Genomic DNA, 23,991 nt, shown 5'->3' on the forward strand with positions numbered 1-23,991 from the left:
TTAAACTTAAAACTAATATTTACATCAATCGGCCTGGCCTTTTCTCAACTATGTTGGGGTCGGCTTCCAATCTACCCGGATGCAGCTTAGTCGAGTACCAGTGTGCCACAAGGAGCAACTGCCTATCTAATTTCAACTTTCAACCCAGTTACCCAGGCAACCCTTGGTTAGATAGGCGCCAGACTTACTGGCTTCTGACTAACTCCGTAACGACTGCCAAAGATGTTCAAATGACAGCCGGGACCTACAGTTTAACGTGCCATCCGAAACAAGGAAGAATCAAGTTGCTCAATCGATCGATCCGCTATTAGAAGCTCCTGATATTTACATTACATATACATACTAATGCTATGTACATTTTTGAATTATTATATTTAGTTTTTACATAAACACAACCTGTACTTTTTGAGTAGAGACGATTTTTCTTACATACTATTAAAAAAATTACAAAGCTGGAAAAATACCTAAATGCAAATTTTTGTCATAGCAACATTGTACAGTAAAAACTTCGACGGAAACATTATCAAGATTCTTAGCACTTCTCGACACTAAGGTTGTCTTTCATATTTTTTTACGCTTATTTTACATATTTTACACTTTACACACTATAGTCATACCACTTTTCGTCACGTCACTTTAATCACTCATAATAAATGTCAGTGGGCTTGTCGTCGCATGGCGCGCCCTGAGTGAAGGAATAGTGAGTGCCGCCGCAGTCCGAGCTAATGTGGGTGTCCTATAATATCGCAGCGCAGCTGATCTCTTTCTGCTCTAACAATTTCAATGGGCTTGGACGCCGTCATTAGTATTTTTTTTATCAATGTTCACTGTCATGGACGTTATATATCAGCAACTTGCCGCCTCCGGGCTACTGTTCAGCCGGCTGGACGATGCGAGCGGGGTCGGCGGCAGCATGGACGAGTCTCGCGTGTCTGACGGCGTAGTAGCGGCACTTGTAGCGTCGTGCACATACAGTGCAGGTGTATCAGCAACTTGCCGCCTCCGGGCTACTGTTCAGCCGGCTGGACGATGCGAGCGGGTCGGCGGCAGCATGGACGAGTCTCGCGTGTCTGACGGCGTAGTAGCGGCACTTGTAGCGTCGTGCACATACAGTGCAGGTGTATCAGCAACTTGCCGCCTCCGGGCTACTGTTCAGCCGGCTGGACGATGCGAGCGGGGTCGGCGGCAGCATGGACGAGTCTCGCGTGTCTGACGGCGTAGTAGCGGCACTTGTAGCGTCGTGCACATACAGTGCAGGTGTATCAGCAACTTGCCGCCTCCGGGCTACTGTTCAGCCGGCTGGACGATGCGAGCGGGGTCGGCGGCAGCATGGACGAGTCTCGCGTGTCTGACGGCGTAGTAGCGGCACTTGTAGCGTCGTGCACATACAGTGCAGGTGTATCAGCAACTTGCCGCCTCCGGGCTACTGTTCAGCCGGCTGGACGATGCGAGCGGGGTCGGCAGCAGCATGGACGAGTCTCGCGTGTCTGACGGCGTAGTAGCGGCACTTGTAGCGTCGTGCACATACAGTGCAGGTGTACCGCGACTTGCCGCCTCCGGGCTACTGTTCAGCCGGCTGGACGATGCGAGCGGGGTCGGCAGCAGCATGGACGAGTCTCGCGTGTCTGACGGCGTAGTAGCGGCACTTGTAGCGTCGTGCACATACAGTGCAGGTGTATCAGCAACTTGCCGCCTCCGGGCTACTGTTCAGCCGGCTGGACGATGCGAGCGGGTCGGCAGCAGCATGGACGAGTCTCGCGTGTCTGACGGCGTAGTAGCGGCACTTGTAGCGTCGTGCACATACAGTGCAGGTGTATCAGCAACTTGCCGCCTCCGGGCTACTGTTCAGCCGGCTGGACGATGCGAGCGGGGTCGGCAGCAGCATGGACGAGTCTCGCGTGTCTGACGGCGTAGTAGCGGCACTTGTAGCGTCGTGCACATACAGTGCAGGTGTATCAGCAACTTGCCGCCTCCGGGCTACTGTTCAGCCGGCTGGACGATGCGAGCGGGGTCGGCAGCAGCATGGACGAGTCTCGCGTGTCTGACGGCGTAGTAGCGGCACTTGTAGCGTCGTGCACATAGTGTGCAGGTGTATCGCGACTTGCTGTGGCATGTCAGTTTGTGCATGTGCAAGTTGTCGCGAGCTTTGAAACGGGAGGGACAGAGGTCACACTGAAAAAGAGAAAATATATACTTTGTATGTTTGCTGACGCTAAATCTACTGAATACTTGATGGAGCTTGATAACACATAGCTTAAACAATATGTATTAAAATTACCGTCGGTAATACATATTGTTTATTTTAGATGTTTGATGTGAAACATCTTTGATCTTCAAAGGCTGAAACCTACGGTGTGCCTGAGTCGGCTTCGCACACGAAGGGTTCCGGTTTGTTGTATGGGAGCCCAAAATATTTATTTAATTCAAGTTTTCATTATTTGTTGTTATAGCGACAACAGAAATTCATCATCTGTGAATTTCAACTCTACAACTATCACGTTGGAGACGACCCTGCATCGTCGAAAAGTGCTAGAGTGGAGACCACGGACTAGCAAGCACAGCGTAGGACGTCCACCAACGAGGTGGACAGACGACCTTATAAAAGTCGCTGGAAGTTGTTTTACTGAACTATATTAATAAACTACGTAGATACCTTAACGAGCTTATCAGTGTTGTGCGAGTGTCGGTGCTGCATGAGCAGGTACGCGGCGTGGAAGTCGGCGCCGCAAGACTCGCATACAAACGGCTTCTCGCCGCGGTGACGACGCTCGTGGTTCTAGTCAGAAATAGTTATAATTTGTTACTTTAAGAATCTTGATTGTCAATTATCGTAAATAGTCGTCTATCAAGGAACAATGCAAGAAAATTATTATAATTTAGTTGTAGACCTCCTAGATTTACAAACATCATCTGCATAGCCTTCTTTCAACTATGTTGGGGTAGGCTTCCAGTCTAACCGGATGCAGCTGAGTACCAGTGTGCCACAAGGAGCGACTGCCTGTCTCACCTCCTCAACCCAGTTATGAAACGGTAAGACTGGTATTCAGACATTTTGAATTTTGACTACCCGTAACGACTGCCAAAGACGTCCAAATGACAGCCCTCACTACAGTTTATCGTGCCAACGGAAACACAGTCAATGGTGTCTACATACAAACTTAAGTTGCATCGGTACTTGCCTGACCTAGAATCGAACCTACACCCTCATAATCGAGAGGTTGGTTCTTTACCCACTAGGCCACCACGACTTTTAATCAGTAGTAATAATATATAATCAGTACATACCCGCATAGCCACAATGCCAGCACTCTGAAACTCGCATGTTCCGCATTGAAACTTCTCATATCCATGCTTAGCTCTATAATGCTCGTTTAGACGAAACTTATTGCCGAAACTCTTGCCGCAGTGCTGAAATAAAGATAATTATATTACTTTCTACATAATTTTTTACCTAAGGTTTCAGAAAGTACGGAACCGATTTGAAATAAAAAATCTGTTGGGAAGTTACATAGGCAATATTTTATTCTGATACGGGCCGTCGTTTCCACGGGACGCGGGTGTAACTGTGGGAGAACAGTTAGCATCAAAGCAACAGTTTTTCTAATGAAAAAATGTATTGTATGCTGATTTATGTATATTTAAATTTCTCGCTTCAATTTGTTTATCCAATAAAAAATATAAAAAAATAGGACCCCAAAGTTGTAAGTACCTCACAGACAGGTCTCAAGCCAGCGTGTGTGACTGCCTTATGTTTGTTCAAGCTAGCTCTCTGCATCTTCATCTTACATATATCGCATTCCGCCATCGTTCTGCCCTGTAACAAATAATTTCAATTTTATTATATCACTACAGTTCTCCATTTTAGGTATTCCACTCGGCTTTCAACCGGCTGTGGGATGTAGCGCCCTAAGCACAAACTGCTTTGCGCAACCGGTTAAAAATTAAGTCTGTAGCACTTTCACGCCAAAACTACTGAACCATTGAAGTTAAAAATGGTAAATGGAAATGAAATAGTACTCAGATAATTAAGACTCACTATCTGTGTACCTGTAAACTTTAGAGCCTGAAAAGGGGCAAAGGCAAGTGAATCCCGGAAACAGGCTGTCTTAACTAAAACAAAGAAACATTGTTTTTTGTGAAGCCTCCAGAACCACTGAACCAATTAGAAAAATTCTCTCACTGTTGGAAAGCTACACTCTTCCCGAGTAACATAGGCTATATCATATCCTGGTACAGCAGGTAGTTCACACGGGACACGATTATTTATATCTGCCTCGTTGGTCTAGCTGTCGCAAGTGCGGCTGCTGAGCACGAGGTCTCGGGTTCGATTCCCGAGTCGGGCCGAAATCGCTTTGTGGGTTTTAGAAGACTTTCACAAAGCAGCCCGGAGCCTGGAAGCTGGTGATTGATACCCCCGTGCATCGGAGAGCACGTAAAAGTCGGTCCTGCGCCTGATCTCTCTCCGGTGGTGTCGGATTAGCGTCCCATCGGGCTATGAGAGTGAAGGAATAGTGAGTGCACCTGTGTCTGCGCAAATGCTCGTGCACTATAATATGTCCTGCGCAGCTGGCTGATCTCCTTACATGAGAACAGCCGCCGTGGCCGATAATCGGCTAGGAGGACATCATCATCATCATTTATATCAACGTACTTACAGATTCATTGATCTTCCTCTTCCTAACTTTAGCTGTGCATGACTCCACATGATCTAACAGCTGTTCTTTGCTGTTGAACTCTGATTTACAATACTGAAAAAATAGAGAAAAATATACTTATAGTCTGTCTGATTTAGTAGGACATAATGCTATGCTGATAAGTTATTTCACTGCCAAGTTTTATCAAAATCCATTCAGTAGTTTTATCATAAACTTCCACATTCTTAAAAACTAACTTTTGCATTAACTGACCAAGGGGTGGCCCGGATAACTGGGTTGAGGAGGCCAGATTGGCAGTTGCTCCTTGTTAAGCACTGGTACTCAGCTGTATCTGGATACGCTGCAAGCCCAAATAGTTGGGAAGAAGCTTGGTAGATGATGATGAATATTAATAGGATGTAAAAATATGGATGTGTATGTTAAACAACTAGATTTTCATGAAACTCTGCATAAAATCAGACTAACATTAGGTCCTTGTAGCATTATCAGAAACAGTGCAACATCGGCAACAGCTTGTTCATATAATACTTACGCCGCATTTAACTCCAGCACTCCCATGCATCATAACTCGATGCCTGTTCATCTTGTTCCTCATCACGTACTTATCACAGAGCTCACACCGCACCTTCCTCTCGTCAGCCCCAGGGTGTCTCCGCATCATATGAGCATCTATACTCCGGATCGACAACTCTTTAGTACAAAGTTTGCATATAACTCGAGTAGTTTTGTCCGTCACTACGTCCGTGACTATGTACGGTACATCGGTAGATTTAGTAACTTTAATATTTAGTGTTTCATTGTCAATATTTTCTTCCGTTTTTAATATGGTGTCTTCGGTAAAATTATCATCATTGAATACAGTGTTTTCATTAATTTCTGGTATGTTAATACTTTCGGTGTGTTGTAAATATAATTTTAAAGGTTTGTTTTCAAATTCGGCATCTGTAGGTTCGAATTTAATACTTTTTAATTCTGATTTAAGATTGGAGTCTTCTAGTTCTTCAGTAAAATCGTGTGGTTTGACTAAAGTTTCATCGTTATTGGTATAGTTTTCGGTTTTTATCTTTAGAAGTAATGTTTCAGCTTGCTTGCATTGTTTTCTGAATTTTAAATTGTTGTTAAAATTGTTCATGCAGTTTTTACACATGTTTTGTGGTAATCCGTCGTTGTATTTGATCTGAAAAATAATATTTTCAACATATTGGAAATATCTGTCTATTAGAGTATGCACTTAACTAAAGGTAAACAATCTTGATAAGATGTTACACAAATATGTATTAAACAAATAAACTACTGCTTACAATAATGATTCAATCAATTAAGTAGTTGTTATTTTTGTATTTACACTGTTTTTTTACTGTATTTTATTTAAAAATGAATTTTGAAGTTAAAAGTCATATTAAGACTTCATCTTTCCTTATGTTCAATAACTTCCATAAGTATTTTGAAATTGAATATAATTACAGTAAAAAAGACCCAAATAATTGATTGAATAACATTTAGGTGTTTCCATGAAGTTATTACATACATGTTCAATTAATTTTATAACTACTATTAAATGGAATTTCAAAAATGCTGAATAGACATATTGTAAATTACTGAAAAGTCAGGTAACCAAAGCTTTATTCTTAGTTAAATGAGTCTCATATTTACCTGAACTCCTGTACACGATAACAGTAGTCCTGGTAACATATTTTGAGCGTCTTCAGACAGAAAAATTGGAGTTAAACCATTTTTATTGTTCTTCAAACAAGTCCGACAAATTTCAGAGAAATCCATGGTTTTTACACTAAAACTACACTAGTTTAACTAAAAAAATAATAACTAAGGTATTAATTCGCAATATTTAATACGTAAAACATGAAAAAATTGCTTATTTTTAGAATTTTTAACTGTTTTTTGTTTTCATACAATTCCTTGATAAAAAATATATTTGACACTGACATTGACACTCATTGATAGTGATTGGGTGTACCTATGTATCGATATATATATCGATGAATTGGGTCGACTCATCAACTGTCGATATTTCTGGTCGATACTCTGAACGTTTGACGACTTTTTGTGATCGGAAATATTTTCATAGAGTATAAATCGCCTTATTTACATCGCAGGATGCAAGGTGCTCATAAAAATGAATCCCAAACAATCCTAGGGATATCCTTGGTCTCGCCATCACGGCTGGACTGATTAAGCTGAATATCTGAGGGTAGATAGCTTAGATCCAGGAGAAGGACGTCGTAATTTTTGTCACCCCATATAAAAAGGCTTTATTTTGTGTCCTGCTTTGAAACTACTTTACCAATTTGACAAATATTTCACTGTCAAGAAGCGCCAATAACCCCGGGTGACAGACTATACTTTGACACAGGTATTTCCCGTTTTCCACAGGACATTGATGAAACATCTACTGAATAAATAAAACAGCCACCAATTTGTACTAAAAACTTTATTTCTACGCATTATGGAAGACACTCTTAGCTTTCTTCTCCCGTTTCTTCTGATCTCTCTTACGTTTCAGTTTTTCAGTGCTCTTCAATAATTTCTTAATAGCATCCTCTGTATTTTCTTCAATGTCAACATCTGTACGACCGTCGGATGACGGCTTGATTTTTTTAGCTGGCAACTCTTCTATTTCCGACTGTTTAGGCCTTTTTGGTTTCTCACTGAAATTAAAAAAAAGGTTTATTATTCTGAGGGTATCGTGGCTAATTAACAGGGCCTGGTGGACTGATTAATTAGAAGGTTTGCTTGGAGCGGTCGGTGTTCATGTCATTTGGATATCTTTGGCAGTCCTCACGAGTAGTCCGAAGCTAGAAAGTCTTAAGGAGTAGGAATAAAATTGCCTAGGCAACTTGGTTCAGAAGACCAAAAACATTTGTGTTTTCGTCACGCTGCCGAACACCAATGTTTAATGTTTTGTTTGTTTGTATCCTAAAGGCACCGAAACTAAAGATCCGATTGAAACAATTCTTACACTGTTGGGAAGCCACATTATTCTTGAGTAACTTAGGCTATATTTTACCCCGGTACGGGCAGTAGTTCCCACAGGACGCGGATGTAATAGCTAGTACTTTATTTATACAAGGCAACTTACCCAACAGTCTCCATGTTCTCAAACAGGTGGTCCAAGTCGTCTCCATCATCAGCTTCCACCTTGATCACATCTTCCACTTCTTCCTTTATCTCACTCTCCACTTTAGTGAGAGGGGTTGAGCTCTCCGTTTGTACCAACACGCAGGATAGTTTGGACGTTAAGTATTGCTGAAAAAAATGGTTGAAAGAGTTTATTTTTTAGCCGACTTCAAAAATAGGAGGTTATAATGACATAAATAATGATTTTAGTTCCTAGATTCTATGGAATTAGGATCTGCAATTTATACATATGTAGTTCAAGTTAAGAAATAACAAAGTTGTGGAAATTTTAATTCGGCGTTACTATTTTAAATAATCGTTAAGAAAATTAAAAGTCAAGAGCCAATATTTAATTTGTAATATCACAATTTATGAGCTTAATACCACTAACTTGGCAACATAAACTATTTAAGGGGAAGCCTAGGCGTTTAATTACAACTTTTAGAGTATATTTTTAATCTACTTCTCAAATAGGAAGAGGTCCTCAATTGGGATGTTTGTATTTTTTACTATAATAATCGAAGACCGAGAAGGTTGTCAAATTAAGATTACAAGATTTTCTTACATACATAATATGTAGTTACAAGTGAAGCTAATATTAGCGTGTTAATAATGCACAATACAATTAATCGTCTAAACTGCCACTAAATATTTTTCATGGTATCCAAAAAAATAACATAAGAAAACCACACTTTTAATAAAAAAACTCACCTTATAAACCAACTCCTTGCTATTATAATCATGGACCCTGATATGCCTGTCTAGACTACAGCTGACTATAAGCCGTCTCTCTCTAACGACGCTGATGTCCGAGACTGCGCCCACGCAGCCCTTGTAGCCGCGGTCCGGCTTGCCTTTGCGCAGATCCACCTGGTGCAGCTGACCACGACCGAAACCTACTAGGACTTGCCTGGAAAAAGTGAAATAATTTTGTAAAATTTAAGCTAAGTAATGTGATGGTAAGAAATTTTAAATATTTGGTTAAGTTGAGTAGAATAATGTAAATGTATTATTTTATACAATAATATAAAGAATTTGTTTGTTTGAAGGCGATGAGTTAAGCAAGCTCCGGTTTGATTTGAAAAAATATTTGAGTGAAGAATCCTACTAATCTGCGTGCCATGGGAAATATTCTGCGCACCCGGATAAAAAATAACCAACATCTTTGATAAATGGGCTATTTAAAACTGAAATATTTTTTCAAATTATATTTATTTATTTATAACACCTTAAACTATCTTCACAGGTTTTGTAAATTGGTCCAATACTACCTGAAATTAGTGTTCAATAAATCAAACAAACTATTAAACTTTATAATTAATACTAGATTATATGGATAAATATATACTTTATATTATATAATATAAAGTAGTCGTGGTGGTAAAGGACCAACCTCTCAAGTATGAGGGCGCGGGTTCGATCCCAGGTCAGGCAAGTACCAATGCAACTTTTCTAAGTTTGTATGTACTTTCTAAATATATCTTAGACACCATTGGCTGTGTTTCGGATGGCACGTTAAACTGTAGGTCCCGGCTGTCATTGAACATCCTTGGCAGTCGTTACGGGTAGTCAGAAGCCAGTAAGTCTGACACCAGTCTAACCAAGGGGTATCGGGTTGCCCGGGTAACTGGGTTGAGGAGGTCAGATAGGCAGTCGCTTCTTGTAAAGCACTGGTACTCAGCTGAATCCGGTTAGACTGGAAGCCGACCCCAACATGATTGGGAAAAAGGCTCGGGGGAAGAAGATATAGGATAAATATTTTACCGTTCGTCAAAACTGTTGGTGATGCACGTGGCAGCCATTTTCTCGAAGTCCACAGATATAACCGGCCTCCTCTGTGCGCGACTGTCATATAACCTGTGGGTAAATATAATCATATAGCAGCTTGTGGCTAAGTAACAGGAGAACTTAGAGAATAAAATGACTTAGAGAACGAATGAAAGTAGCGCGTCAAAATGCGGGGCGAGGGGGACGAGGAACGTTACTAGCTCCGCCTTTATACGCCTTCTTTGGATCCGCAAATTTTTTGTAATACCAAAAATCGTTGACAGATATCCCAAAGAACCCAAACGCCTCGTTAGTTCACTCATAACTGACTGTTTTGGTCATGCACACCGTACATATTGGAGCTAGAAGAAGGTGCCTGACCTACCTGCATTATGGCATCTGCGCTCATCCTTGCTTACTCAATTGACTTACCTAACATATCCATGTCTGGAACACACAGCAGCCAGTCTGCCACCTTCTCCGTTGAGGAACACCAGGTCCGACACCCACACCGGCCGCCGCAGCTGCAGCCAGTCGTGAGCTAAGTTCTTGGCTGAGAAGGTGGGTTGGGGCTCTCCTATGCGCCAGATTTTTAAGTCGTTCTCTTCTCCGCCTGAAAATTGTGAATAGTTTTTAAAGATGGGTCTTATAAGTTTCCTTGTAAAAGTTGTAAATAGCAACTAGTTTGAAGTTTCGAAAGATCTCTCATAGGCCTATTTGAAATAAAAAAATGACTTTTTATAGATAAAACGGTTTGGATGCAGATTTTTTTTGTTGATGGCTGCATTTGCAGATACGTTTGTAGCTACGTTTTATTAAAATAAGCTTAGCCATTTTAAAGTTATTTTGTTACAGCTGTTTTGTCAATGGTGGCAGAATTTTTGGTCAGAAAACCGAATTATATCGTGTTTGAATTTATTCAGTTTCGTCGTTTAAAAATATCTCACTAGTACCTACCGTTTTTTTCACTCTCAAACTTCCTCTTATATACTCATTTCTTACCTTATCCATTTGCGTAACACTACACATTCCTCTAAGCATTTTCAATTCTTTTATATGAAGTTACAAAAATATATAAAATTAATAGTTCAAAAAAACACGCTAGTAATGCATTGTCATCAGAACTCAGAGCGTGTGCAAAATTTCATCCTAATCGAAGACCGGGAAGTGGGTCACATTAAGATTCCAAGATTTTCTTACATACATAGTTACAAGTGAAGCTAATATAAGCGTGTTAAAAGCTATAATCACCACTTACCAGTCCCAAACACCGTATCATCATCAGGACAGACCCTCATGCGATCAATCTTCCCCACGTTGACCAGCTCCTCAGACTTCTTGCTCCAGATCTTGACAACACCGCTGGAGACGGCTGCTAACATCTTACGCTTGCAGCGGCCGAGCCCCACCACTTCACCCGGAGCGAAGTCCGCTGTGTAAGACTTTGTGAAGCCTTGGAGAGTGTTGTATATCTGGATCTGTGAATAGTGAATTTACAATCTTTTAATTTACTTTTTTAAATAACACGAAATGGAATCTAAAGTACTATACATATTTTTAGCTGTATTTTGGCTTTTACATGTAAGTAGCTCCTGCTGTGATTGTGGCTTATTATAGGGATAAGCATTTTCTATGATAAGTTCCTCCATGTTTTTTAAGGTATGTTAAATGATTCTGGGTTTAAGTGGCACACTGGTACTCAGCTGCATGTGATTTTGACAGAGACCAACAGGCCAACAGGGGCCAACCTCAACATAGTTTGGGAATAGGGTACCTAGCTGCTGGTTTCAATACCCAACCATTGTTTCACAATAATTTTCTTAATTTTGATATTAGCCTATAAATTATGTCCAGTCTGTGATCGGAAAACAAACGACAGATCAGATATTGAAACCCGCATTGAGTAGCTGATAAAAGCTAGATCAAGAAAATACCTGTTGATTCTTCCTGCCGAGAAGTATTTCAGTCTGCTCAGCGTTCCCCCACTCCAGCCGGGTGATGCCCTCATCTTTCTGCAGTGTCTTAATATCCACTAAGTTCTCTGTGTTCTTTTTACTGTTTTTTGTTGTGTCCGTGTGGTATTTTATATCTGAAATATTGATATTTTTTAAGTAAAATACTTTTTTTTTTTGTCAGAAGCTTTTTGGATGGGAAAGACCTAAGAAAAGATGGATGGATTGCCTGAAAGATGACATGAATAGGAAGGGAGTGAGTGTTAGTATGACGAGTGACAGGGAAAAATGGAAGAGAATGACATATTATGCCCCCAAATAAAATTGGGGACAGGGCAGGAGGAAGAAGAACTAAAATACTTGGTGTTCATCTGGAACTGCTCTGGGTGAAGGCACTAAAAATAAGTATATACTTACTACTTTTAATCTAAGTACTACATAATATGTTTTGTGTAATTAACCTTCGAAATAGTAATATCCAAAGTTAAAAAACATTGAATTTGAGCCCTTTTGAAGTGGCTCCACTTTTCAATTATATAGTTTTGATATACTTTATTATACTAACTAATATTCTAAGTGCATAACAGTACACATTTCCAGACTATTTTGCAGTTTAATTGCGACAATTAATCGAATCGGATATATTTACTAAAAGTTGTATTACTAGCCCAAAACTTTACGGATAAGAAAGTAATGTTCAGCCATTCTCTTCATTAATGAAAAAGGAAAGCAAAAGTAACTAAAATATTGCGAATAACATGTTTTGAATCTAATAAAACAACAAACAACGTGCTTCCCTAAACTGCTACAGTTTTCTAACCATTTTAATATGAAAAACCGTACTTACGTTTAAAAGAACCTATTTTGCTAGCGACGAATATGTCCACTTCCTTATCTTCTAATAACAACATGGTTATTTTTCATTAATTTTCGTATAATTTTAAATATTTATGTGCATTTCATCTGCACGGCCCCGCTGTAAACACGTGAATCTAACTGTCAGTTGAAAATGACATAAGTGACATCGATAATGTTGCCTCAGAGATCTTTATTTTTCTACCATTCATACTAACTACACTAATATAGCAAAAACATTTATCTTGTTTGTTTGTGCCCGAAAGGACCTCCAGAACTACTGAACCGATGACAAAAAAAAAGTTAGTCGAAAAGCTACAGGATGCGAAAAAAAGTTTTCGAAAAGCTACACTATATACTTACATATTTCTTTTGCGCTATGATTTTAAGCGGTTATTTTTCTCATGCACGATACTCGATTGTAATATTACTTCGTAATTAAAACTAAAGATTTTACTATGCTTCTGTAAAAAATGGCTCAAAAATAAAACAACAAAAATGTTTAACAAGTTTATTTTTATGAAAAATTGCTTATTGAATAGGTAGTATTTTATTGATTTAATAACTTATATTATTGCAAGTTTATAACAAAAGTATCATCGGATAACAACGAGTTCAGACAAACTTTTTAATTTTAAGAAAGAAGCAAGAGTTGTTACTTGCTTTTTTAAGTAGCAGAGCATTGCTTCTTTTGGAAATATAATAAAAAATCTTGCCTGCACCTAAATGAAATAGGTAAAATTGGTAAACATTTGTCAAACTCTAAATTGTTCATTTTGTGAGGTATTAGTCGTAGTTTCTTTCGTAAATGCTTGTTTTAGTATAAATATGTATAGAGTAAAATAGGAAATCAGGGGGCATGTTAGCTGACTTTTTCAGTATAAAATAGTTGTTATAAAAAAATACAACTTGCATGAATCTGTATAATATACAGTTGTGTTAGTTCACAACTCAAGGAAGCTTGGAACCAGGAGACGGACTCAGGATGACTTATCTCAATCTGGGAAAGGGATATAGTTCCTTTGGGACGCGGTAAAACCGCTGTTGAAAGCTTGTGTTTGGATAAAAGACGAATGAATAATCAACCGTACAAATAAATTCAATCCCGCAATATATATCTAAATTAAACACCTCGTAATACAGGAATAGGCCCAAGATTTTTCCCTTGTTGTTCCCATATAGAAATGTCAGTTACCCATTTAATCATCTTATGAAAAAGTAGTCTTAACGGTCGCTAGTGATACAACCTTTTTTATTCCATTTATTATGAGGTGTGGACTCTAAAAAATGTTGCGGGAAAAAGAGGTGTTAATGATCACTTTAAATAGATCCTCAAAAAATAAAGGGATCGCCGGGAAGAAGTGGATGCGGGTTGCTGAAGACCGAGCAACGCGGCGAACCTTAGGGGAGGACTATGTTTACCATTACGGCATGAGGAATACTTCGCTTAATAAATAAAGCAGAAACCAAGGGTTGGTTGTATGGAATTGGCAAAGCTAACAAATTGGACAGCAGGCTTTCAACATGGATGCTAAGTGACAAGCATACAGGACAGTTTTGACCGTTAGTTGCAAAATTAGTGAAGTTGTTAAAATTGATGTGACTGATTATACATAATTCGGGGGGAGTGGTTTGTGGCTAACCATATGCTCTGAATCAGCAATGTTTAGATTAAACTTCTGGATGACCTATTTAGCGTAATGATGACCGTGCCGGACTGCCGAATAGAAGGTTTGATTCCCGGTACGATCAACATTTTAGGAGCATGTTGGCTATGATCTGGGTGTTATTATATGTATTTTATTGCTGGGGAGTTTGTTGCGCCACTTCATCTCAGCAAAATCACATAGGAAGTGGTGATAAACGTTTGAATAAACGTTTTTGAATTTGAGTTATATATGTATAAATATAGTGTATATTACTAGGTATACATGTAAGAAATGTATGTGGTTCATCTGTTGCTTAGCACCCAATACACGAGATAATCAAGCGTTTACTTTGGGGCTATCCAACCGTATGTTAAAGCTGACCCAATATTATTATAATGTAAAAAAATACAATACATATTATGAAGTTATCATGTAAGACGAATAATATTGATTGAAAAAGTACATTATAATGGCTTGAAATAACAATATTAAAGTAAGTAAACTATTGACAGTAAAAAAAGTAGGTATATAAACGTTGTAATGGTAAATAAGAAAACCTTTTCTCAACAATCGATGTTAACAGAATTATATGATAAAAATAATTTAAAGTGTAGAAAATAATATAGATTTTTATATTTAATGTGCAACACATAATCACCCTTGAGAACACTCTTGCTCTGAGAATTTTCAGTTCTGCCAGAAATAATGTAAACATATAATAAACAAATAAATATCACCGCTTTGGTTTGGTAATAAGCGTGAAAATAAATATAACAGAATTCATAACCTCCTCCTTTTGGGAAGTCTGTGAATAACAATAATACCCATGGAGATCTAATGATTTTAAGATATTTTACAAAAGATTTAAATTCAAAGGACTGGTATTTCTTAAAAATTGTCAATAAAGTCTAAAAATTAGTAATAGTCAGTAGAGTATATAAATTATTTAACCCTTAACACCATACGTGGGGGAGCAGGGTCCCCCATCAAGCACTTTTTTGTAAATATATTTTTTATTGTAAACTTTACGCGGTCGCGGCTCCTTGTATTCTCGGTACTGCCCGAGAGGTCGCAGGGTGCGGAAGTGCATCGGGCTAACACTTTTGGTTTGCGAGGTACGTGTTACAACGGGACATAGGTCCCCCACGAGTGTAGTTACGTTACTATTTTTTTTTATTATTTTATCGTGTTCTTTATTTTTTTTATCGCAATGGATAAAAATTTTACTCCACAACAGATACAAAATCTGTTAAATGATACAGAGTTGGATGAAGATAGAAATGAGGACATTTTTTTCCGGAAGAAATACTGGATTTGAGTGATATGGAGGAAGAAGCTAGTGATCATGACACGGAGAGCGAAGAAGAACTTGGCAATGATTCTGAAGACGAGAATAATGTAGATCAACAGACTGACAACAGCTCTAATGCTATTTACGGCAAAAGCAGATGGAAGTGGGGGAAAACACCGCCGTATATTTTCTTAGAAGACTGAAAATGTTCCTAAAAACTGTTGTAGATTGATAAGAAACAATACTTGTTGTGATTTTGCATGAAATTCAAAATGTTGAAAATGTTATATTTTATTTTACTTCTTAGTTATATTTCTGAAAGGAAAAAAGACACATTTAGTGTAAAAGTATATTTTTCCATTTTTATTTTTGTTTCCAAACTTAGTCCTTAAAATTTGTAGCCAAAGAAGCACTAATTTCGTTAAAATATCAGAAAAGTGAAATTTATGTTTTAAGTTTCAATAAAAATATATATTTATTAAATTTTTATTAAGTGTTTTATTTATTTTATATAAAAAAACTTCGTTAAAATTATTAATTCTCAATTAAATAAATACCGAATTCATAGGGGACCTAGCTCCCCCACGAGTGTATATGTGTGGCTTGAAGTAACGAGTGGTGCCAAGGGTTAAACCGATCTTCAAAGTGATTTCACCAATATATTTGAATAGCGCATCGAGGGATATAGATACACTTTAATACAATAACATTATAATATTATTTTTGAATAAAGTAAAACGTGTTAATCCCTAAATGCAAGAAAACGAAGCCGTCACAAGTTATTTTATTTTCTCAAACGTGTTTACAAGCAGGTTACTGCTAATTATTATTTTGAGTGAGAAAATATTGATAGTTAAACGGTTAGGGATATAAGTGAGTAAAATAACGGTGAAACCACTTCCTGGTCTAGTAAAATCAAGATTAAGATCACTTTTAACTTTATATAAATTAACGTCAATAAATATTAATATGAGTCAGGAAAGGCAAAGTAAAAAAAGGCAAAATTAAAAACCCCTTCAAAAACAAAAGGTTCTACGGAAATGCTAGTGCTGCCAACATTAAATATAAATCTACTAAAGGTAGGTTAATACTCTGATAATTTTTGAAATAAAAAAAAGATAAAAAGTTTCATTCGTAAAAAAATATCATCATTATTATGTTAACATCGACGTTGAAAGTAAAATAAAGACCAATACAAGGCTTATATGACTTGTTGTCATGGGGTTTTGGGTTGCCCAGGTCATTGGGCTGAGGAGCTTGTAAAGCACTGGTACTCAGCTGCATCTGGTTAGACTGGAAGCCAACCCCAACATAGTTGGGAAAACGCTAGGCAGGCAGAGTGCCATAGGTCAATAACTGACAAAGAAATGTAGAAGTAATCAGATGAAAGATGTTAGATAATTATCAAAAAATATGTAAGGTGCCGATAGAAGTTGCCAGAGATCGTAGATGGCTTTATAAAAATAAATGTTTTTATTATTGTAACTACACTGAGTACATACTTCAATACATCTTGTTGCCAGTATTTGGGATGAACAAGTTATCTGAGACAGTAAATTAAACTATTAAATACAGCTTTCAGACTGTGTTTGGGAGTCAGATTTAACCAGTTACCTTGAATCCATTAGTTTATAAAGTTACCTCATTACCACACTATTTCTAGATACATTTCCTACCAAATTGATATTCAGTTCTTATTTTTGCAACACTACCTTCAAACTGTCACTGTCAATGTCATCTAATAATCGTCCATGCCTGACGTTTGCGGAGGTGAGACGTTGGTTCCACCTTGATCATATCCTCCCCCCTCCTCGCCCTGGTGCTCAGGATCCATGCCAGCTCCTAGCATGCCTTGGCAGCAAGAACATAGGAGGCACGTCAGGCATGCGATGCAGGCTGCGCAACCAGCTTTCTGGGCAACGCCTTGCATCCCTCCCGGTTGACCTTGGAAAGAAATGATGTCAATCAGTATATTGCCTATAAAAGCACTTTTGCCTAAAAAGCACAAGACTTACTACATCCATAGCCGACTTACTACCTACTTAGGGCCCGAATTACCCCCTCTACACTACGTGCAAAGTTCCTTTACGAAGTACCTACAAGGGAAAGTTGGACGAAGTAAGACGAAGTGCCTCTCTGCACTCGTGTATCTGGTCAACTTCGTGAGAAGCGCGGAGTTTTCAAAGGCCCCATTATGAACCATATGACTATCATAATTCAATCAGAAATCCTACCTTGTCCATATCCTTGCTGGCCATATCCTTGCTGTCCATATCCCTGCTGCCCATACCCCTGTTGTGGATAGTTATGTTGTTGTTGATATCCCTGTTGTGGATAGCCCTGTTGTGGATAGCCCTGTTGCGGATATCCTCCCTGTTGTGGATATCCTCCTTGCTGTGGATATCCCCCTTGTTGTGGATACCCTCCCTGTTGAGGATAGCCGTACTGGAAAAGAAACTTATATTCAATTGCTGGTCTAACAGTGGATTTCTATAACCTGTAGGTATATTAAAAACAATTTTCATCAATCGCAAATCAACTGGGGCCCGATTCTCCTAATTTTACTTAAGCGACCTTCGATTGACGTTCGACTCGATTCGACTGAGATCCAATCCCGACTCGATTACGATTGGAGCGTATGTGGCATTCCGCTATTTTTTCTTTGAAATAAACGTTTTTATCCTTTTCTTTCATTCAATAATGAATCATTTTGTCTGCAAATGATTTACGATTGCAAAATGATTGTACAGCAAACTACCGTATAGATCAAAATCATAAAAATAGCAGACCAATCGCACACCAATCCAATGTCAATCGAATACGATTGGTCTTTTATTAGTAGCAGAATGCCCGATATGGTTAAAACTGCTATTACGATCATATTGCGATTCGATTTCTATTCGATTTTGACATTATTAACTTAGGAGAATCGGGGCCCTGGTACATAGGTTATAAAAATCTGATAAGCTAGGGTTGCGAGCTTGAAAGAAGAAAATACTACCACATTCTAAAATACCTAGTTGCACCGGCATCCCTAGGGGACGTCCCTAGACATTATTTAGAACAGATATAACACCTATTTTGTGTGTTGCTGAACATTCACAACAGGCGTGACGACAGGGTAAAAATAGGGATTCTAATTAGTCAGCATTTAAGATAGATACGTAAATACATGAATAGATACATGTACATTTACACTCACAAATATATCTCGCCTGCTCTCATAAAATATAACCTGTATTACCTGTGGATTCCCCTGGGGATACTGCCCACCTTGCGGGTAAGGCCCGCCTTGTGGGTAATTCTGAGTCTCTTGAGGGTAAGGCTGGTTTCCGTGGGGGTAAGAAGGATTTTCTTGAACAGACTGTCCTGGGTACGTATGTTTACCATAGGCAACAGTTGTGACGGTCCCGTAAACTCCAGTTTGCGACGCCCTTTGTCCTCGCGTTATGGTAAATCTGAGATCTCTAAGGTCATCTTTTCGACCTTGGGTTAGGGTACTTGCTTGATTGTTTCGGGGACCTGCACGTAGTTTTGGCAGTACACTTTTTGGGTCTTTTAAGACGGTATTCCTTAAGTTTTGACCTTGGGTGTATTGTTGACCTTGAGATGGAGAACTCTTTTGAACTTTTCGGGAACCCTTACGATTAAGTGTGGAATTATCGTGCTGTGTGTGAGAGAAGTCATTTCTTTGACGAGTTGCGATAGTATAACTGAGACCTCGCGGTAAGGCAAGTCTTTGACTTTGAAGAATATTATTGTTACTTATTTGAGATTGTATTAGGCTTCTGTTATAACTTTGCGATGTATTACTTGTTTGACCTTGAATAACGGTACAACCACCTGGCTGTGTGTGACAAAACTCATTTCTATGTCGAGGTATGATAGTATAACTGCGACCTTGAGGTAAGGCAAGTCTTTGACCTTGAATATCAGTGCAAGCATCGTGCTGTGTGTGACAAAAGTCATTTCTTTGTCGAGTTGTGATGGTATAACTGCAACCTAAAGGTACGGCAAGTCTTTGACCTTGAGGAATGTTACCTCTTTGAGGTTGTACTATGCTGCTGCAACTGCAACTTTGTAATGCATTACTTGTTTGAACTTGAATATCGTTACCACCATCGTGCTGTGGGTGACAAAAATCATTTCCTTGTCGAGTTGTGATGGTATAACTTTGACCTTGAGGTATGGCAAGTTTTTGATCTTGAGGAATCTTACTTCTTTGAGATTGTATTATGCTTCTGCTATGACTTTGCGATGCATTACTTGTTTGACCTTGAATAACGATACTCGGTTGATCTTGAATAGCGGTACTCGGTTGATCTTGAATAGCGGTATCAGGTTGACATTGAATAGCGGTACTAAGTTGACCTTGAATAGCGGTACTAGGTTGATCTTGAATAGTGGTATCAGGTTGACCTTGAATAACGGTACTAGGTTGACCTTGAATAGCTGTACTAGGTTGATCTTGAATAGTGGTATCAGGTTGACCTTGAATAACTGCACTAGGTTGATCTTGAACAGCGGTATCAGGTTGATCTTGAATAGCGGTATCAGGTTGACATTGAATAGCGGTATCAGGTTGATCTTGAATAGCGGTATCAGGTTGATCTTGAATAGCAGTATCAGGTTGACATTGAATAACGATACTCGGTTGACCTTGTATAACGGTACTCGGTTGACCTTGAATAACGGTACTCGGTTGACCTTGACCTCTGAGATGTCGTCTTATTCTATCCAGTAACCATCTTCCTCGACTAGCTTCACCCTGCATTGGTGTACAACCGACAAGTTAATCATTTATATCGAAAAATACTAATTTTGATAGTTAAAGTGTGCATTTATGTATTAACCACACGAGAAATAAACTTAAGTTTTCAGTATAAATTACTGCCAGTAAACAAAATATATGTCATACTTCAAAATAATAAAACCCATTTAGACCTGTGGGATTGATACACGAATGCAGGATAAATTCACTCTAAAATAATTATTTGCTAAAAGTTTGTTTGCTTGAACGCGAAGTAGTTTCGACGCGGATGGTGGCTGGCGGATGATTATTTAAATTATTTTTCTTAGAAATAAAAAAAAATCCGCAGTAAAAAAATCAGGAGGAAAAATGTGATGTTTTGAAACTTTTTATTTTAAAATAAAATGCCACTAGAAATCTATGTAAATACAACAATAATAATGTCGTACTCATTTAAAATCACTGCTTTATTTTTTCAGTACTACTCAAATGGAATACATAGATATAGATAAATATGTTACATAATAAATAACCCGTACCTGTTGTTGCTGTCCATACCCCTGTTGGTAGGGGCCGCCACCGAATGGGCCCTGCTGCGGCCCGTAGCCGGGTTGACCTTGACCGTACCCTCCTTGCCCCTGAGATGGCTGTAAACACGAAAATATTCAAGGTCAAACGTTCGGTGAAATTTGGCGTTAGATTTTTTTTTAAATTTCGGAAAATAAGTAAATACACCGACTTTACACTTGTAAAGTTACATTGAATGTTGATCCGTAAAAATTACGTACAAACTAACTTCCGTAACTTGTAAAAAGTTCTAAGAAATTGCTATAGGGTCATTTCGCCTGTTCGCGACCATCGCCCAGTTCGCGTCCATTTTGCCGATCTCCTTTAAAAAAACTTCGAAAACAAGATAATTAACACACCAATCAAACGAAAGATCATTACCGCTAATACGTTAATGTATAAGAGGCACGCACAGATAGACAAAAGTTCTGTGCGTCCAACCAATCCTTTTAGAAAAAATAATTAGTCTAGGCTCTTCAACAAGAAAGCGCAAACACGTTGAATTTTAGATAAAAATTAGTGTGCAGCGGCGTGTTTGATGGTAAGTTTTATATTGTTTTATGTGAATTTTAGGATAGATAGCTATTTCTACAGTTTAATGATGAATAAAGGTATAATGTTTTTTATGAATTTGGTAATGTTTTTTATATTTAACGAATAAAATAAGGTGGACGCGAATTACTACATCGAATTTTACAAAACTTCCACTTTGCGTCCACAATGGACGCGAACTAAAACTATCCTCTATACTAATAAACCAAATTGCGTCCACTGTTTTCGTTAAATACTTGCTTATAAAAAATAATTAAAACATGGGTACTGTTTAATATATTCAGATTAAACAGTAAATTTTTAATTTTTTGTTATTTTAAATTAAAATCAACATTATCATCATTTAAAATTCACTTTAAAAAAATAAAAATAATTTTTCTCAACATTGGTTTAAGTAACTTAAAATTAGGCAATTAATTTTGCAACTTGAAAAATAAACAGTAATCAGTTCTGTTAATTTTACCCTAAAATCACAGGGAAAGACCCGCGTTGATTATAGTAAGTTTTTGGCCATATTAAATTAACAAAACAATATAACAATTTTGTCTAAACATACAACTAAAAGAATTGTTGAGTCAATAAATTATCAGACAAGGCATATTCTTTGAATATTTTTTTTATCGATTTATTCTTCTCTCGAATATCATTTAATGCTTTCTTTAAGTCTTCTTCTGTGTATGTTGTCTTTTCCTTATTTTTTCCTGTATCCGAAGAACTTATCTTAAATGAAATTACTTAATATATTAAGATTAAACAGTACATTTTTTTATTAAGATATATACGTGGTTATAATTAAATTATATTTTTTTATGAAGATATATACGTGGTTCTAATTAAATTATAATTTTTCTATTTTTTTATTAAGATATATATATATATATATATATACGTGGTTATAATTTAATTATAATTAAATATTTAAATTATAATTATAATTTAATTATAACCACGTATATATCTTAATAAAAAAAAATACTGTTTAATCTTATTTTAAGTTACTTAAACCAATGTTGAGAAGAATTATTTTTATTTTTTAAAGTGAATTTTAAATGATGATAATGTTGACTTTTAATAATTAAGTTTATTGTTAAATAAAGAAATTGATCTAATACAATCTTTCTTTATTAATTCTTAAAAAAATCACCCCTATATTCCTTTTCTAAGCTACTGGACGCGAACTGGACCATGGGTGGACGCGAATTGGATTTTGTGGACGCAAACTGGGTAAAACGCCTAATTTTGAGGTTTATCGATTTAAATAGAAAACGTAAGATATTTCTAATACAACTGAAAGTTAATCTTAAAATAGAGTATATAAGGAATACATTACACAAATTTGACATGGAAATGAGTGCTGGAGCATTTTTATTATCGCCGTCAAACTTGCCAACTGCACTAAATGGTCGCCAACAGGCGAAATGACCCTACCTAAGCGACTTACGACGACGGGATTTCACATTATCAAAAAAATACTTGGTACGTGATCAAAACTTAAAAGTTTTAAGTCTACCCCTAGGTAGGTCTGAAAACTACTTTCCTACGGGTACCTATCGGGTTGCCCGGGTAACTGGGTTGAAGAAGTCAGATAGGCAGTCGCTCCTTGTGGCGCACTGGTACTCAGCTGCATCCGGTTAGACTGGAAGCCGACCCCAACATAGTTGGGTAAAGCATATGATACAAGTTTTACGTACTATGTTCCCCATCCAAGATGTTCTTTAGTTATTTAACGGCGCGTCTTAGGAACTGATATACAGACATTTTGATTGATATAGATTCTTCACGAATCTAAATAAATAAATTTAAACGAAAATATTTCGCTGAATACTGTGAATTTATTGTCATTTGTCAAACATAATTCTTCTATCAAATTGACAAAAGTAAATGACAAGTTTTGTCATTTTGATAGAAGAATTCATTTTGGTTTTGACAAGAGGTTTTATTTCGAATCGGCTTGTCAATGTATTCCATGAAGTCCAAATAATGGCCGACGCACACTAGATGCACATCAAATAGGACACACGAGAGGGGTGCGAGCGGTTGCGGGGCGGAGCTGTCGCGTTTCACGAAAGAAGTCCCGCTGAAAATTGTGGAACTATATATTTCTGTACGTATTTACTGAGCTATCGTAAAGACACTAGCACTGCGTCTGCGGGCCTTCTTTCATGAAATGGAGTTTAGGTTGCGGACACGCGACGATTGTGCTGCGAACAGCAACGTTAATTTACTAAAAACACACTACAAATGCAATAGCAGTTATATTTGCTTTATTCTGCTCACTTGCTTTATGTAAAGTAACTGTACCTACCAGAATGGACAAGCGCGTATAGCTCTAGTAAATCAACGCAGATAGGTGCCAGCTTTCTCTCTAAAAAGGGCGTTACGCTACTTATTATCCGTTTACAAGAAGCAGTTTATTCGGAAAACGGTCGCAACGAACAACTAATTCAAATAACTGACAAGATACATACGCTTTCTATCAGTCAGGCGGCCGATGTTTTCTCTTCATAGATGTGAAAGCTTCAACAACGAGGATAGCATATGATATGCAAGCGAGCACGCAGCATTCACCCATCAGGCGCTGGTTGAAGAACGGCTGAAATTCCATCAAAATGTGTTCGCGCACGGCGGTTGCAGTTTTGCGGACATTTTACTGATTGCATACAATATGGATACTCACATGGGGACTTTAGTAAAGTTAAGTTTTTGGAGTGTTGTTACTAATTAACGGATTTTGATGAAACAACACAACCTGGACATTTGCATATTTATGTATCCTTAGGCTAAAAGTAGCATGTAGGTTAAAATTATTCTGATATAC

General features: G+C 37.9%; 3 protein-coding genes across 4 annotated transcripts; all 3 read right to left on the minus strand.

The window, feature by feature from the left end:
* Window positions 1-4: 4 nt before the first annotated feature.
* Window positions 5-6,599, minus strand: LOC110383176 (zinc finger protein 501). Its single transcript, XM_064042868.1, has 7 exons — window positions 6,309-6,599; window positions 5,188-5,832; window positions 4,656-4,748; window positions 3,710-3,814; window positions 3,286-3,408; window positions 2,654-2,776; window positions 5-2,172 (listed from the first exon to the last, which is right to left on the minus strand). Exons 1-7 carry the CDS (start codon window positions 6,432-6,434, stop codon window positions 1,978-1,980), a joined length of 1,410 nt encoding a protein of 469 aa, XP_063898938.1. The 5' UTR covers window positions 6,435-6,599; the 3' UTR covers window positions 5-1,977.
* Window positions 6,600-7,089: 490 nt separating this feature from the next.
* Window positions 7,090-12,520, minus strand: L(2)k09848 (lethal (2) k09848). The gene is made up of 8 exons (XM_064043028.1): window positions 12,357-12,520; window positions 11,492-11,646; window positions 10,816-11,035; window positions 9,990-10,170; window positions 9,555-9,647; window positions 8,502-8,700; window positions 7,753-7,919; window positions 7,090-7,321 (listed from the first exon to the last, which is right to left on the minus strand). Exons 1-8 carry the CDS (start codon window positions 12,418-12,420, stop codon window positions 7,111-7,113), a joined length of 1,290 nt encoding a protein of 429 aa, XP_063899098.1. The 5' UTR covers window positions 12,421-12,520; the 3' UTR covers window positions 7,090-7,110.
* A 341-nt stretch (window positions 12,521-12,861) lies between these two features.
* LOC110381918 (annexin A7) lies at window positions 12,862-23,033 on the minus strand. 2 transcript variants are annotated; one of them, XM_064042888.1, is made up of 5 exons: window positions 22,865-23,033; window positions 20,594-20,701; window positions 18,549-20,072; window positions 17,539-17,749; window positions 12,862-17,248 (listed from the first exon to the last, which is right to left on the minus strand). In XM_064042888.1, exons 1-5 carry the CDS (start codon window positions 22,874-22,876, stop codon window positions 17,043-17,045), a joined length of 2,061 nt encoding a protein of 686 aa, XP_063898958.1. In that variant the 5' UTR covers window positions 22,877-23,033; the 3' UTR covers window positions 12,862-17,042. The 2 variants fall into 2 exon arrangements, with proteins under 2 accessions (XP_063898958.1, XP_063898959.1); XM_064042889.1 differs by lacking the exon at window positions 18,549-20,072.
* Between the last annotated feature and the right edge of the window lie 958 nt (window positions 23,034-23,991).

The sequence above is a fragment of the Helicoverpa armigera genome, chromosome 30, assembly GCF_030705265.1.
Source record: "Helicoverpa armigera isolate CAAS_96S chromosome 30, ASM3070526v1, whole genome shotgun sequence".
Classification (NCBI taxonomy): domain Eukaryota; kingdom Metazoa; phylum Arthropoda; class Insecta; order Lepidoptera; family Noctuidae; genus Helicoverpa; species Helicoverpa armigera.

Excerpts from the sequence above, each read along its gene's own strand:
- LOC110381918 (XM_064042888.1), bottom strand. Across the intron at positions 20,073-20,593 it reads GGTATGGACAGCAACAACAG|GGTGAAGCTAGTCGAGGAAG; the intron begins GTACGGGTTATT and ends ACACCAATGCAG. Across the intron at positions 17,249-17,538 it reads CCAGCAAGGATATGGACAAG|GTCAACCGGGAGGGATGCAA; the intron begins GTAGGATTTCTG and ends TTTCTTTCCAAG.
- LOC110383176 (XM_064042868.1), bottom strand. The coding sequence starts at position 6,434 with ATGGATTTCTCTGAAATTTGTCGGACTTGTTTGAAGAACAATAAAAAT. Across the intron at positions 3,815-4,655 it reads AGAGGAAGATCAATGAATCT|GGCAGAACGATGGCGGAATG; the intron begins GTAAGTACGTTG and ends TATTTGTTACAG. Across the intron at positions 3,409-3,709 it reads GCTTGAGACCTGTCTGTGAG|CACTGCGGCAAGAGTTTCGG; the intron begins GTACTTACAACT and ends TCTTTATTTCAG.